This window comes from Bactrocera neohumeralis, chromosome 5 (assembly GCF_024586455.1).
Source record: "Bactrocera neohumeralis isolate Rockhampton chromosome 5, APGP_CSIRO_Bneo_wtdbg2-racon-allhic-juicebox.fasta_v2, whole genome shotgun sequence".
Classification (NCBI taxonomy): domain Eukaryota; kingdom Metazoa; phylum Arthropoda; class Insecta; order Diptera; family Tephritidae; genus Bactrocera; species Bactrocera neohumeralis.
In genome coordinates, this window is record NC_065922.1 from 6,627,881 (window position 1) to 6,645,042 (window position 17,162).

General features: G+C 38.3%; 1 protein-coding gene across 2 annotated transcripts in view; it reads left to right on the forward strand.

Annotated features, from left to right (window-relative positions):
* Positions 1-7,756, forward strand: part of LOC126758323 (uncharacterized) — a 62,201-nt gene extending 54,445 nt beyond the window's left edge. For both annotated transcript variants that reach the window (XM_050472557.1, XM_050472558.1), the window contains 2 exons: positions 3,334-3,585; positions 5,956-7,756. In XM_050472557.1, coding sequence (XP_050328514.1) covers positions 3,334-3,585; positions 5,956-6,714 — 1,011 coding nt within the window. In that variant the 3' untranslated portion in view covers positions 6,715-7,756. The remainder of the gene's footprint in view (positions 1-3,333; positions 3,586-5,955) is intronic.
* The last annotated feature ends 9,406 nt before the right edge of the window (positions 7,757-17,162 follow it).

Consider the following 17,162-nt stretch of genomic DNA (forward strand, 5'->3'; position numbering starts at 1 on the left):
CTCTTCGTACCTAAAAATAAGCAAAACAAAGCGAAAAACAGTAAAAACACACAAGCTTTCTCCATGCAACTAGGCAGCACACATACAAGCACACATGACAGCATTTTGGAGCAACACTTGCTGCCAATTTACATTCGGTGCATAGTTGGTTTGCCGCACGGTTTTTCATTTACATTCGTACCTTTATGGCTGCGCACATAAGTATTTTGGAATTTATTTCGCCTCGCCAGTCGGCGGAGCTTTCCACTTGCCTCACAAAGCGACGCATATTTTCATAAAATATGCATTATGCACTTTGTGCAACATTTCGCTGCGCGTGTTGTTGTTGCAGCTGGTTTTTTGTGAACTATGCGAAATTCGCTGCATAGTCGAGCAACCGCACATGCATAAGTGTGGCAAGTCTGTGGAGATTTGTTTGTTGGCGCGGAACTGGCAGCGGCGAAAGTGCGAAAAGGTTGCAGCTAAAAGGAAATTAAAGCGGTAGTTTGAGCAAAACACTATTTAAATAAGAAATGAGTGTGCAAATTAGAGATAATAACGCGTTTTTTGCCCCTTTGGTTTTGGAAAAGCACCAAGTCTGCAAACAGTTCTCTATTCATGAGAAATGTTAGTGCCAAAATTGTGAAAACAACAACTGAACACCGGCAACAACAATGTGGAGTTGGCGCAAGCAATTAGACAATAATTTCGGTAATACTTTTAAGCTATCTTACAACATAATTAGCGTGTTGCATGGCACATACAACAATTTTTGATTAAATTGTGGCAACTTTGGCGAAGTTTTTGGCTTAGAATTTTCATTAAAAATGCTTAATAATTCGAAAGAGTTTTCTGAAAGTCGCAGCATAGATGTGGCATGCCACAAATTGTGTAGAATATGTAAGAAATGCTGGCAAACTAATCGTGTGTTGTAGTGTTGCAACATGTCGCGCAGTTGCGAGGCTTTAAGAGGCATGCTGGCGGGTGGGGGCGTATGTGCAGAACTTACACTTAAGGGAAGCATGTTGCAGGCGGTTGCCGCAAACAAAATATTTAATATAGTGCATACACACTTTGCAACACACTTTGCGCTCTTACAACCGGCGTTCGTGGCAGCACATAGCTGCTTGCCTAAGCGGATTTCTGCTGGAAGCGCATACTTGGCTTACAACTTCTTAAGCTGCTACAACTTATTTCCATTTATTTTGCGTATACTTTAGCGCTCAATATGTTTTTAAATATTTATGCTTGTATCCATCGCATAGCATACTTTGCGGCGTGGCTGTGTGCGTGTGTATGTCCGTGGCATGTTGCCTTCAAAATGTGAAATTATCCAGAGCTGCTGCGAGTAGTAGCAGTTTGGCGAAGAAAAAATCTAATACAGTTTTTGTTGCATGCTGCATGTAGGGTGCACATGCCGCGTTATTACAACAGCTAGCGCACGGAGCAAGTGTGTACACTTGCCACACATGTAGCAACATGCTAACTCAATTTTCATATCATATCAAATTCTAGTTGTCAGAATTTTTGAGTAACAGCTGCTGCCACATGGGCTTGCGTCATGTTTGCATATATCTAAGTTTCGTTCTATGTTCATGCATTAATGCAACACATTCCTGTAAAAAGCAAGTTGCATATTAAATACTTTGCGTACGTGCAACCAAACGAAGAAGCGGCGTGTGTGTGTGCAAGTCGCGAAGTTGCCACGAAATTCCAAGTCGACGTCAAGCTCTACTTATAGCCGCATAAGTGCACATAAAGTGCGTTGGCTTGTTGAAAGTTTATGCATGCCATAGTAGCTGCGCAGATTCATCAAAATTTCAGCAAACAAATATGTGCAACATTTTGAAAAGCTTTGCAACGCCAAGTACTTGTTAATAAACAAATACTATTAAAAAATGTAATCAATAACATCAAAATAAACATGACACCACATAAAAAACGGACACATTTGAGCGCGACAGTTATTGTTGCTCCATGTTGCAAGTTGCAATTTGCCACAGATTTAATTCTCGCTACCGAAAATTTGAGAAAAGGCAAAAAAACGCCTTTAAAAAAGTTAAGCACAGCAGCATGTGGCAAATTGCTAAGCAGCGCCACCGTTGCAAGCCGCACTTATCTTATCTGTAGCAAAATGTTGTACGTTGCGCCCCAACGTGCATTGCTGCATTACTTGTTTACCGCTCGCAAATTGCCCCTCCTATTTGCCCAAGTTGCGCAACACAAATCTTTGGCTACTGTGCAACAGCTACTGTACGGCCGGCATTTGCGCATGCTACGTCATTTTTTCGCTACTTTCGCTGCAGCAACGTTTTTATTGCGCTGTGGCATGACAAACTAATAAAGATCGCTGCTATCGATGCAACGTTGGCTTTGGGAGAAAAGCAACTACTGAGAAAAGGCATGCATTTGTGCAACATCTTATCTACGTCGTGTTGCAACCTCATCAGCAGCACATTTAGCCTTATTTGGCAGTGTAAACAACTGCGAATCGCATACACATTGCTACTTGCAGCATGCAACTTTTCTACCTTTCACCCACCAAAGAGAATTTATCATAATTTCCTTCGTGCCACAACACTCACGCCACCTACTTGTAGGTGCACAATAGCTGCGTATGTGCCATATGATTAGCAGGTAGATAGGTCGACAAGCATTTAAAACTATTTGTTTTCAGCTGCAAGAAAGCCACACACAACAACAACAACAACAACAAATATGCTGCTGCGCTCTTCTTGCAACACTTATCGCCACGAACGCATCGCTTGTAGCAGGCAAAACAAGCGCTCTCCACCTCTCAGTCCTGCTGCCGCCCTACAGCTCGTGCCCCGTGTGCGCTCTGTTGCCGGTCGTGCAACATGCAGCCAGCGGTAATTTGCATAAAATGGGTTAAAACGGGTTAAATGCCATTACGCTGCGGTTGAACTTTGACTCTGCCTCAATTGCCTTGCTGCGCTGCGCTGCGCTTGGCTGCAGCAATCAACGAGCATCAGCAGTTTAACCGCAAAAACAAACAACTTGCCACAAATTAATTTCAATTACAATGCGCTTTACTCATACACACACACATATACACACATTCTGAAGGAAATTTCTGCGGACTACTCCTCCGCCAGGCCGCCAGTTGCATAAGCCTCACCTCTGCACCCCAAGTACGTTCGATTCTTGATCTCTTCCTTTTTCGTGTGCGCTCCTTCGACATCTGCGATCTTTCGAATTTTTATTGCTGTTTTACCAAGCGCGGCGCTGCTAGTCTTAAGCCATGCCTTTGCTTTATTTCCAGCTTTTATTACCGTACTGTGCGCTTCATTTGCTAACCATACCTTCTCTCTGTTTCGTTTTCTTTTTTTGCAGTGCTGGAACAATTGCGATCAACAATTGGGCCCCTTCCCGCTCAACGTGAATTCGGCGTTGCGCCAGGGCTCGCTGGTGCTGACGACCATCGCTTGGGATCAGGCGATCACAAATGCATCGAAGCAGTGTCTGGTCACTTGGGAGGTCTCCGGAGGCGGTCTAATGGGCAATCTATTGACTGATAGTTCTACTGTTGAATTATCCCTGTGGCCAGAGACAGTATATCACGTGCAAGTTACGTGCAAGCATAAGGTAAGTGCACTCGAAAACAAAGCAAAAACAACAACGGAGTAATCCAAAATTAAGAGAATAAAAATAGAGATCATCTGAAAATAAATGCACAAAGGGATTAACTAAATTGAAATTGCAAGAAGAAAATAGTACTGGAAGCTTCTACAGTTTTAACCAGACGCTACGCTTTGCGTTTATCCGCGACTCTGGATGTGCTCGTGCATTTACAACAGAGCTTCGTTGAAGTCGCTGATTGCCACCGTAGCGCGCTGTGCTGATAGCGTGGCTAAAGATAATCAGCGCTCAGCGTAGAACTGGTTCCGCGTTGCACATTGTCTAGCGCTTTTGTTGCTTACACGATTTCCGCGGCAGTTTCGCTGTTGTCCGCACTTAATTGCCACACGCGTGCGCACACACATACGGCTGCTAGCGCTAGAGTCACTATGCGCTTTCAAACATTACGGAGACCATTTATGGCCGGGTGTGAAAGCCACACTAATTGTCTAATTACATCATTGCAACATAGCTGTTGACAATTGCCACGCCGCGCCTGTACAAACATATGTGTGCGCGCCGCTCACTCCGTCTTTCAATAGTTCAATACATTTTCAAACTTCTTTTCAATTTTTTACTGATTTTTTCAAAGCTCTATCGTGTCTTGTAGCTTGGTGCGCTGCAAAAGTACACAAAAGATCGCATGATCACATGCGATCGACCGAACGTTCGTCTGCGGCTTTCGCCACCAACAGGCAGCAACCAGCAAGCACACGTGTTCAATTGTGGCGCGTCACATACGAGTACATACAAATATACATGAGGTATGTGTAGTTTTCATTTGCCCGCAGGCGAAAACCAGAAATCACTCGGTAAGTTCCAAGCTAATTTGGTCTTTGTTACGCTGAAAGCTGGAGTGATCTCGTGAGTTGCTTTTTAACTCGCACGCAGACTGAAGGCCCAATGTGACACCCTGTAGAAATTTGAGATTGTGCACCGGATGCTGATGGCTTTTATTTTAGCACTTGCTTCAAGCAAGTGAAGATCTCATGGAAGACTATTGTTACTATTACAGGTGTTGAGCGCTCAGAACACACGATGGGTTAGAAAAGGTTCTGTTCTAGAAGCAAACGCATTCCTTGAGCGAATAGTATCCATTTATGTGAATATTTTAATGAATTCAAACAAGTCTGGTAATAAACTCGGAGCTTATGAGTAGTGTTTAGTGTTAAACTCGAGTTTATGCAACATTAGTTCTTTATATTTTGGATAAATTTAATGTTTTTGTATCGTAAACAATAAAACAGCAATGAACTCTGAGTTAGTGAGTAGTGTTTAGCATTAAACTCAAGTTTATGCAACATTACTTCTTTATATTTGTGACAAAATGGTTGATTTTCCATCGTTTTCCAATTAAACAATAAATTAGTAATAAACTCGGAGTTTATAAATAGAGTTTAACATTAAACTCGAGTTTATGCAACATTATATTTTTTATATTTATGACAAATGATAAATTAAAATATTAATAAACTCGGAGTTAATGTGTAGTGCTTAATATTTAACTCGAGTTTATGCACCATTTTTATATTTCGGACAAATTTAATTTTTATCAATCGTTTTCCAATTAAACAAAAAATAATAATAAACTCGGAGTTTGGAAGTAGTGCTTAATATTAAACTCGAGTGTATTAAGTATTATTTTCATATTTCAACAAACAAACTGATTGTTTTTTGATCGTGCCTCCACAAGTATCGCTACCCACCATTAAGAGCGCTCACAATTTTCCAGCTAGCCTTACGACTTCCTCATTTGCCGTTGCGTGCTTGCCTACCGGTGTGATTAGTGGTATCCAAAGGTCCATGACATGACACGCAATTATGAATGATTTGCTGCATTCTTTCCGTTGCTCATGTTGCCGACTTACTGACGTAAATTGTCGAATCGCCAACAACACGAATCGTTTTTGTTCTTATTATTGTTAATATTTGTACACTAATTGACAGTGTAGAACAAAGTGTACAACGCGAAGCAAAAATATTGATCGATTGGCATGTTGCAAGCAGCGTTGGCAGCCGGCTGCAAGCGATTTGCTCGCATGCTGCATGAATGTTGCAAGTACACATGCGTGTGGAGCGCAACAAGCGCTCAGCGTCGCTTCGTTGCATTTGTAAATTAATTTGTTAACATTTTTACAAGCCTTTTTGCTGACAACTGAAATGGCAGGCAGGTGAAGTGCAGCGGCCAGCAGGTCCCTTATGTTCATATGTGCAACAAAGGGAAAGATTCGCAAAATTATTTGTAACTACATTTATACAAGCAAATTGTCTGTGTACAATCCTTTTCCAATTTGGTAATCATATTAATTTTTCTCTCTCTTCTATTTATCTTTCCAGGAGACCGGCGGTATGCGACGATCTTACAAACTGATCGTGGACACGCAAAAGCTGAGCGACATCAATGTCCACGGCATGCAAGCGATCACATTGGAGACCGGCAACATGGCCAGCAAGGAGGGCATGATGCCGCATTTGTATGGCGCGGATAGCGCGGTTGATATCGGCGGCAACTCGGGTGAGACCGACTCACGCATGCGCATACTAAAGGACAGCTCCAAAGACTTCCTCAGCCCCTACAATCCAAATGCCAATGTAGCAACAGCCAGCAGTACCACCAGCAGCAGCTTTAAAGCGCCCGTGACAACTTCAGCCACAACAAAGTCAAGCGCCACCAGCACCGTGACAGCACGCCGTACGGACGGAGTCGCCGCGCCCGCTGAAGATGAAAATTCTGTTCTGCGTAACCGACTCGTTGACGAGCGGCCGTTGGCTCAATGGGTAGCGAATTTCTTAGACCAACATCCCGCATGCGGCAAATATGGACCGCTCGTGCTTTTGGTGATCGTCGTCATCTTGTATGTGTATTTGCGGCCGCGCGTGCGCAAACACATGGAGGCCGTAGCCAACGCCGTGGACCGCGAGGTGCTCATACACAAAGAGATGCTGCCAAGTCAAACGCCACAAGCGCTGCGCATGTCAGCGGCGTTGGCGGCGTCCCATGTGGAAGTGGCGGTGGCGCCCAAGCAGGAGGACGCGCTGGCGGCGCGCAGTGAACCCAGCGCCGCAGCGTCAAATCCGCAAACATTGCACGTCTAAGGTGGGGCGCGCAGGCGTATGCGAGCGCTGTGTGTTGATTGCGAGCTGTAAATAGTAAATATTAATTAGATATATGCATTGTAGGGTTTTTTGCTAATTCATAATTTATTTATTAAGCTAAACAAATTCAATATGTACTAGATGTGATGTGATGTACTAAATGCTAAAGAACTTAATTTCGTTTACTTACATTTCGCCTCTGTATGTACATAGCATAGTCTAGGTGCGGTGTTGCTTTTAAGCGCAGCGTTGCATTTTTAGCCACATATATTGAGATAGTTATATACATATGTACCATATACTTATATATATGTATATAAGTGTGTGTAAGTTTGTAGTATGAGTATTTCATTTTGTTGTATATGTATAAGGCTTTGCTCTCTCGCGGAGAGCGGGAAGCGAAGAACTGGACGCGCGTGTATAGCAATATTAGTCTTTAAGCGTATATATTACATACAGAAACAGCACAGAGAGCGGCAGACAAAACAAAATAATCGAGGCAGGTGTGCGCCTGCGCCAACAGTCAGTTGACACTTCATAAAAATGTAAAATTTTCGGACATTCTTCAATATTTTTTTAAAATTTCGGTCGAAAATGTTATGCTCAACTTTCACTGGCCGCTGCGTTGCCACCTGTCGCAATTAGATACTAGCTTGTAAGCTTAGCGAACTATTAGGCTTAGTAAGTTATGCACGCATGCTGCTATGACAAATGCCAGTGTGTGTGTATGGACTTTTCGCATTTTATTTTTGTAAATCGCAACTTATGACGAGTCCAAATGTTAACGTTGACGTTTAGTTGTCGTCATTTGGTGTTTCAGTGTCCCAAAAATTAGCTGAGTGAGCAACCAAAATGTTTGCATGTATGTATGTTAAATTTCATTTGACACTTGTTTGGCGCATATGTGTGTGAGTATGTTATGTCATTAAGATTTTTTCTAGTCTCACTTATGTTTTATTATTGTAAATGTTACCAAACTTTTTCAATTGAAAAATAATTGCTATTAATAATATAATTTTTTTTTTAATTTTATTTAATAAAATTTTTTATTAGAATTCTATTTAATTAAAATTTTTGTTTTTTTTTAATATTTTTTTTTTATTTTTATTTTAATTAAAATATTTTTTTTTTTAAAATTATTTTTGGATATTAAAATTGTCAAACGTTTTATAATTTCTTTTTTTTAATTCTTATTTTAATTAAAAAATATTGTTTTTAATTATATTTATTTTTTTAATTTTTTTCAATTTTTTGTACTATTTTTTTTAATTCTTATTTTTATTAAAAAAATAAGTGTTTATATATTTTTTTATATTATTTTTGAATGTAAAAATTGTAAATAATTTTTGTTGTGAATGATAAATTAATTGGAGGAAATTTTCATTTCAATTTGATTTTACTTAATTCGCATTCTTGACAATGAAAAATTCAAAATATTTTTATGCTTAAATTTTTGTAAAGGAAATCTTAAACAACACAAAACTAAAATAAAAATAGGGTAGACTTAATACCAGTGAATAATTTTTTGGAACTTTATTTCTGCAGGTCCATAATAAAAGAGTTAAAACTGCTCAAATGTTTAGTGTTTTTCGAAACCCTTTTCCGAAAATTGAAAAACAGTGCTCTTTCAGCAAAATTAAGGCTTTTCTAAGTTACGTTTTTGGCTTGCTTTTTGAGATATGATTCGTTAACCTTTGCAATACTTTTACTTAGCAACCTATTTTCAAAACATTATATCTAATTTCTTGCTCAAATTATTTTCTTGTTGTCCTCGACCTCTTTTGTATGACCTTAAATATATAAATATCCCTATAATCATATAGTTAATATGCTTAAAATTGTAAAAATGTGAAATGCAAATGAAGAAAATCAAAAATATCTTCCAAACCAAGCAAGTAATCCCAGAAGTAATTAAAAAATTCAAGTGCGTAAAAATTGGTAGACGATAACGAATCAAAGAATAATCAAATAAGCTAAAGTAAAAACAAAAAATGATGAAGCCCAAAAACAAAGTTAAAGTAGAAAAAATATTAAATTATTATAATATTAATTATATATAAGTTTAAAAAAAAATAATAAAAAAATAAAAATAAAATATTTTTTGTAAATAAAGAACAAATAATAATAATAATAAGCAGAACACAAAATACAAACGGTAAAATGCAGACTTTGTAAATACTTAGTGTTTAGCGAAGTAATTACAACAAATAATTAGACTAAGTGCATACTGGAAATATGTAATTTGTATAACTTAAAACAATTAGTTACTAAGCTTAGTCGTTAACGATAGCATGTATGTCAGTATGTATGTGTAACAAATTAAAAATGAATTGCTTCACTGTGCGAGCGCCAATTTTCCAAAACAAATATGTAAAATACAAATATATATATATTTCAAAATTAGTAAATTAAACCTATATGAAAAAGAAAATGAATAAAAATTACAAAAATAATTACAAAAATATAAAAACTGCGTGTGTTTTGAAGGAAACAAGCAATCACTAAACTCTGTACAACAACAAACGCTATATTCGTATAAAATCTTTAGTTTACGAGCCATTTATTTGAGTAGAGATTATGGATGCTTGTTCTCAGTTATTTAGTGTTTGACTTGTTTAAGTAGCGTTCATGGATTCTCAGTTATTTAGTGCTGTACGCTCCTTGGAAATAGTAGAACTTCTGAGCTGTGCTGTAGGTAATTTTGGAAACAATCTGGAGAGTTGTTTATTAATAGGGAGCGAATCTCGGAATTATGTTTTTTGATAATTGGCCGACATTTATTTTTATTATTTAAGGGTTTTGAGGGTTTCCACTTTTCTAGTTTCAAAATTTGAGTTTGAGTATACTTTTACAAGCTGAAAAAACCTTAAAATTTGATAGAACTTTTCTCTTTTAGAGTTGTTCGATTATGCCTAGCCACGGTTGAAATTATTAGCATTATAGCCTTGCAGAAGACGCACAACCAAGTAAAACAATTCAACTTTCGAACTGCCAATTCTTTTCACAAATGATTGAACATAAAAGTCTAAGATTGATTCATTTTCATCTTTAAACCAATCACAATAGGTGGTTATAGTTCACCATGGTGCTCGAGTAGTGCCCATTCAAGACGTTCCCACGACGGTCGGGTGTAAGTAACCGGAACGGACACAGATTTTTATCCGGCCAAGGACCGTCAACTCGGTAGAATTATGTCGTTACAACAACAGCATAGTTTTTTGAACTTGTAAAAGACTATTATAACTAACTAACTGGTTAAAAACGGGTTAAAAACTAGTGATTCTAACGTGTTTCCGAAAATATATCAAAATAATTAAATTTTAGAGTCAGCAAGGGTTACCAGAACCTAACAAACCAACTTGTTGACACTGCTTTTCAAATACAGTACACGTTGTGTGTTACTTGAGTTTTTATTGTCAGAAGTTTTTTCGTGCTCCAACAACAGATTACAAATCTAGCGAGTTAATGAAGATTGTCAATAAATTCTTCTGTGAAATTTTGAAATTTATCATTTTCATTAATTTTTGAAAATCATCATTAAGCTCGTGTTCGAAGTTCCGTTTCATTTTCAACGATCGTTTCGATTTTCTTAACCCCAGTTTTGACTTTCACTTTGATTTTACTCAGTTGAAAACTTGTCTTATTATTATGATATTTAGAACCCATCAACGAAGGCAGAAGTCGTATTATATTGAAGAAAAGTTCGTAGCTCAGTTATGGTACTTTCAGGTTCATTTTCGTGTGACCAAATGGCGTTTTATGAGCTGCCGTTAGTGCTGTAAGCAAAAACACATTGTACAGTAGCGAGTACCGAATATATATTGCAATATATCCCCGTTGTCAGATTTTATGATTCCTGTTTTGGTTTGTGCAGCAGAATTTCTTCTGTTCAATCGATTTTGATGACGCCAGTCGAGTACTCCTCTTAAAGGGCGAAGTGTTAATCCATAAAATCACAAAAGAAAGTAAAAAGTAGATAATTCAATTAGGCGCATTTGACGCGATTTTAAGCCACAAAAAACACACACCTACACACACAAATAAAATACAACTTGCACTTTACTCTTTTTGATTAAATGATTGAATTAGTTGTCTGCCAAATTCTAAAATTCCCAGGCAGCGCCTAATACTTCGACTGATTCGATTTAAAACTATTTGGCTAACGAGTGAAGCGCGTCTAACTATAATTACAGCATATGCAGTTAAATTGAAGTTATTAAAAATTACAAGCCGCAAAAAGCCGTTAATAAATAATATGGCTTAATGAGCTTAAAAGGCTTTAAATTAATTTTCAACAATTTCAGCGGCTAATGCAAACAACTACAAAAAAGTACGCGGTGTTATTTTTGGTAATGGCAAAAAATGTAATGCCAAATTGCCGTTGATACTAAATTAAATTTTAATTTATTAGCCATTTAATAGCGGAAACAGCAACAACACTAACACACGCTTGTTCAATATTGATTTGTTGGTCGCGCTTAAACAAAGGCGGCAGTAAATATTTTCGTTTTAATCACGCTTCACTTTTTTAGCAATTTTCGCACAACGTTTAGAAATCCAGCTCATTTTTTCATGAAATTCAGTTGTTATTTTTATAATTAAACAGATTCTAAATATATTGAAATTTACAAAAAGAATTAAATTTTTTTGCGCTGCACAATAATTATATTTGTGAAGCTTTTTATGTAACGAATTATAGGAATGCTGTTACTAAATAGATAAGTATTCGCATGACACAATTTTTTTTATCTCATGCTAGTTGTGATATATTTTTTTACTGTTAGCGTGATTTATATGTATTTTTTGAGTTAAATTTTTTTTGTTTCATAGCGGTAATGTGGCAACAAAAACAATTGTAATTAGTAGTTATTTATGGAGTATTGTATGTAATGCATAAATGAATAAACACAAATAATGAGTAATTAAAGTAAGTCTATAAATAATGCCAGAAAAACAAAATAAATTAAGTTAAAAACAACAATGTGACAAAATATTAGCTATATAGTAGGGCTTAACGGCGAAAAAATAACAAACAGTTTGTAGAGTGCAGCGAGTGCTAGGAGAGCGTGTGTATAAATATGTAATCGAAATCAAAATAAGTAATTGAATAAAAGTGATTAATACAAAAATTAAATTAGTTTATTTTTCCACTTTTTCGAGAATAAAATTATTAGATGAACTTAATGTGAAAACATTAAGTGCTTAAGTAATCCAATAAATAGCGAGTTGATAGGATTATTTGAAAACAAAAAAATATATAATTTTTTTAAACTAAATTTTTAATGAAATCGAAAATTGTTTAAGAGAATATTTCTAAAACTCTTGGGCTAGCCAGGCTTCATACCACAGCACACATTGGGCCATCAAGCATGTGATTAGCAAGCAAGGAAGGCGCACTCCAAGAGTGGCAAATTGGCGCCTTTATGGATCTTATGATAAAGTGTACCGATCCATGCTACTCAACATAAATATGCTTGACGCCATGGACAATTTTTTGTTGAGCTTCGTGAAAAGCCGATGCTACACGAACTGACAGTTAACTCAATCAATGTCCTCAAATTAAAGGAAATCTCAATGCACTTGATGCTAAAAATTTTCAAAGAATTGGACAGTATTTAATCATTTGGATTAAATGAAGTGGCCTTCTTAGAATTAAATGATCGATCTGGAAGAAAATCATATTAAAAATATTAGAAACGCAAATTAAGGCAGTCATCGGTTATGCTTAGTAGTGTAGTTCACAACCACAAAAGTCATTGACCTTTTCAGTGGTTATTAACTTCGCTCACCAAAAATCTTTGACTTCGCTAAAAGCAAAGAAAACAAGAAAGAACGTTAACTTCGGTTGCAACGGAGCTATAATACCCTTCCCAAATACAAAAAATTCCTTACAAGAACCTGATTGACCAGTTTGTATGGCGGCTATATGATAGTGATTCGATCTGAACTATTTATTCAGAGATTGGACCATTGCCTCAGACAATAATCGGTGCCAATTTTCTTGAAGACATTTCGTCAAATGAAAAAGCTTTCCATAAAAGTAATTGGAGCTATATGCTATAGCAACATTGAAGATCGAGATCTCAAAAGCTGAGGAACCAGTTCGCGTGTATACAGACAGATGGTCATGGCTAAATCGACATAGTTCGTTATTGTTATTGTAACGGGTACCCAATCGCCGTTAGGATGGTAAGACTTAGATAAGTTGTCATCGACGTCAGCCAACGGCAGGCTCTTTCCGCGGGGTTGGACCAAAGAAAAAGGGGTGTCAGATGTGTGGGGTTAGCTTGCAAAGAGGTGGCTAGTGTGCTATATGTTTGATATTCCTACTACAGTAGCCAAAATGAAGCTGCGCAAAGATCTCTCTCTATCGTGTTTCGTGGCAACTCGAGCTCTTCGTCTGCAATGGGTGGTGGTTTGACCCCAAGTACTCCATTCACTGAGAGGGTGTCGTGTAGGTGTTAATGGCTCCACTGTGAAAGGCGGTCAGTGCATGTCTGAAGTAAGTAGAATCCGAAGTCTAATCAGCGTAGTGTCCTATTTCGTTGACATTGTTAAGGAATGACCTCTTGATGTTCCTAGGAAGGCGTTACGCTCCAAGCAGGTGAAAGAGGGATGGTTTCCAGCAGAAACTACTTGGAGAGGAGTTCATTATGCTCTTTAACTGAGCGCATACGGTCCCCACTATGTAGGTGTTCGATAGGAGACATCAAGAGGCATCCTGTCATAGTCCGGATTGCAGTGTTCTGACAAAGTCTGGAGCATCCTCGTCTGCGTTTCACTGCATCTAGGCGACCATATTGGTGTGACGTCAGTACGTCATTTTGATTGCTTAGATATGAAAATTGTGTAGGGTTTGCAACGGTTTCTTCTTAGTATTACAAACATCGTGGCAAATTTAATATACGCTGTTCAGGGTATAGCTTCGGAAAGATCGCTGACCTTGCCAAAGGTAATTATGAGAAATACGACTCCAGAAGAGGACTTCTTTGAAATATCTTGAAAATGTTTCCACGTAAAACCAAAAAACTAAGACCCTTATCTGCAAACCAAACTAAACTTTCAAAGAAAGTATGGTCTCACAAGTCGCGAACAGAAAGACAGCTTTACAAGAATGACTTAAAGTCAATACTGATGTTAAAACATGGAAATTATATGCTATAAATTTTAATTACAGTTATTTTTATGAAAACAAAATTTTTCGGGATAATTAATGATCAAAACTGTTGAGTGGAAATTAAAATTTTAATTACACAGGTTTTGGTTCTTCGCTCAAATTTTAAAGTGGATGCAAATGAGTCTAATTTCTTCAAGTAAGTAACTGCCTTTCACATACTTAACATAATATTAGACAATTTTTGCATATATTTTCGGTCAAATTGTTGGTTTGTTTGCGTCATCGCCACGCTTTTGACAGGCGGCAGTGATTAAAAGCTCATTATGTCCGCGAAATTAAAATGAAAAATTCAAAGCTCTGCAATAAAAACAAATAAAAATTCATTTGCCTGTATGTATGTGTATATGTGGATGGATACATATGTATGTGCGTGTGTATTCGAAATACATTCACATTACTTAGTTATCACTTGGCAATGTGGGCATTAAAGTAATTTGCATAAATTAAATTTCCACGCCAAATGTTAGTCGAGGAGGAGGAGTGGCTGGAGCCACAAAACAACAACAACAGCAATAATAACTAATGCAATAAAAACAAAAGGTGCAGAAAAACAAAACAAAATTCAACTAAAAAGCGGAAAAACATGAAACTGCGAGTGGGAAATGCAAAATGCGTTCGTAATGAACGCGAATTTAATCAAAAGAAAATAATCTGAATATAAACAAACCGCAGCGCAGCGCAGCGCAAAGCTGAAAACACACACACACAGCCAACGGTGCACAAATATTTAGATACCAAGCGTTAACGGTACAAACAAATAAGCAGCGCTGCTGACGAGTGCCGACAGGATGCTGTCGAAGGCGATGAAGACTGACAGTCGCGATTCGACAGCAATAACAGCAGCAGCAACAACAGCAACGCCACAACCATAATATTGCAGAAATAATAAAAATAGAGAGCGCAACGCTTCTAAAAATGCAAATGAAAATGAAAATGAATATTTTGAAAAGCCATCAAAGCCAGCAACAACTACTTATGTACAATATATACACAAGGCGGCGAGTGGGGGCACGTTTTGCATCAACTAGCCAGCATTGGCTTGCTGCTCTAGGCTGCTTGGCCCCCTTCCCGCTCAGCCGCGGCGGATTCGTAAGCTCGTTGTTCAAGTTGCGGCTGCGTCGCTGGCGTTGTCGGTTGGATTTGCGGCGTTGGTGGTGGCGGTGGCAGCTTGTTGGTGGCATTCATTAAAGTCTCGTTTACAACCGAATGAAAATTTCAGTTTCGAATAAAAATGGCAGCCACAGCAATTGAAGTAAGAGAAATAAAAACGGGAAATCAGAGGAGCCATCATTCAATTTATGGCTTGAATAAAAGCGATTTGCCCAATTGCAGCTGTGAAACTTAAGTACATACTTATAGTACTACCACTTGTATTTAGCGTGATTAGGAAGACGAAGTTGCTTTAAAGATGCAACGCTGCAAGTTTTACGACCTCGAATTGAGACAATATGTAGCGAAGGTCTGAGGAGAATCATGCATATAAACACACCAACTACGAACTTCTGCCATCAAAATTTCTATCGACGTCGCTTATAAGATTACATTGACTCAAGAACCAAAGTCCATAGACCCGAGTATTCGTAAGCTAATACTCAACGATCCGCAACGTATCAAGCCTTCCGAGGTGGACCTTCAAATCTTTGAACAGATCTGAAGACACGTTTTTTCTTTCAAGTTCACAATCCGCATCTAAGCGAAGTTCTTCAACATATCGCTGATTTGCGCTCACGCCCCGACAGAAGAAAAGAACTATGTGACCAGAGATGCCTTCTAACTATGTCTACCCTAGGTCATGACGTCCGAATGAATGAAAACGCTCCAGCGCTGTAAGTATTAGACGCAGTACCCGCCGGAGGTAGCAGAGCAAGATGAAGACATTCACTTCGTTGAAAAGAACAGGTGGATAAGGGTCTGGCTACACTTGGAATCTCCAATTGGCGCCAAACAGCTAAGAGGATGAACGACTGACACGTTGATTTTTATGCGAATCCAACTTCGGTTTCCAACTGATAAAGCGAAGCGCAAAATAATAGATATTTCCTAGAAAAAACGTCTTTCCTTCACCTTTATTTACGACAAAAGCGTCTAATATAGTATTATTAATTATGTGTTGAAGAGTATTACAGCCAAACTCGCACCAAAACCAAAATCCAGTAACGGATACGGTTTCTTTTTGTCTCTACGTACTAAGTACCCAAGTGGATCCGAATTTTTAACCAAGTATATTCGAACTCACCCAGTAGGCTAGGTTATACTGGCCTGCGTTCACGCCATACAAAGACCTTCAGGGCCTTAGTAGCAGATGGATGTTTTGTTTAGTTTAAAGGGAAGAATTCGTCACACTGGACGTCGCCGCCGTTTTTTGCGAATTTTGAGAACGACTTGATGTGTACGTTGGAAACTTCGTCCAGTCATCTGAACTCCGAAACTCCTCAATACTTGAGTCGAGTACTACATAGTTCTGAACAATAACATAGGAGGAGTTCCAGCGTCTCTCTCATGTTAACTTCTCTGCATCATTATCATTTATGCCCATCCGGCTCCTATGTAAGGTAAACAGGTTGTGATCTGTTAAGAGGCCAACAGCCTTCCGGCAGTCCACTCGAGACCATGTGAGTAAGAAGCAAGGTCTCCTATACATGAGTTTGGCGATTCTGCATGTACTTAAGACATTCCATCTCACCTAATCCTCCTGTTAGCTCTTTCGTAGATTTCGTTGTATATCTTTCTTAGTGACTTCCTTTTTTTCTGTATTTGTTCAGGAGCCAAACTAATGGGACTTTTGGTCACCTCATCAGCTGCTTTGTTTCCCGGAACTGTTTTGTGGTCTGAAAGCAGCCGCTACATCTACTGTACTGCGCATGCGATGTGAGATTATTGCCTTAATTGCCGTCTGGCTATCGACGTATTAATTTATTTATTGCTTTTATGTTATTTCCTGCGTTGTTAGCTGTCTCGGCTGCTTTCCCAACTGCTAATACTTTCGCCTGGAAGATACCGCAGTAATCCGGAAGCTTGAATGGTCGCCTGAGGTCCAGCTCCGATCCAATAGATTCCAGCCCCCACTCCATTGACCATTTTAGATCCATTTCAACATCGATCTTCCTTTGGTGTGACTTAGATCCTTCTCTCCCAAATAGAGCGTATGGGTATATCCATCAGCCCCCCGCTTATTGAGCTATGCCCGAAGGTCCTTGCAGAGAACTCATCCAATGCTGCGAATCTTGCAGAAGAGCTTTATACTGCAAGGTCGATTGGTGATAAGTTGAAT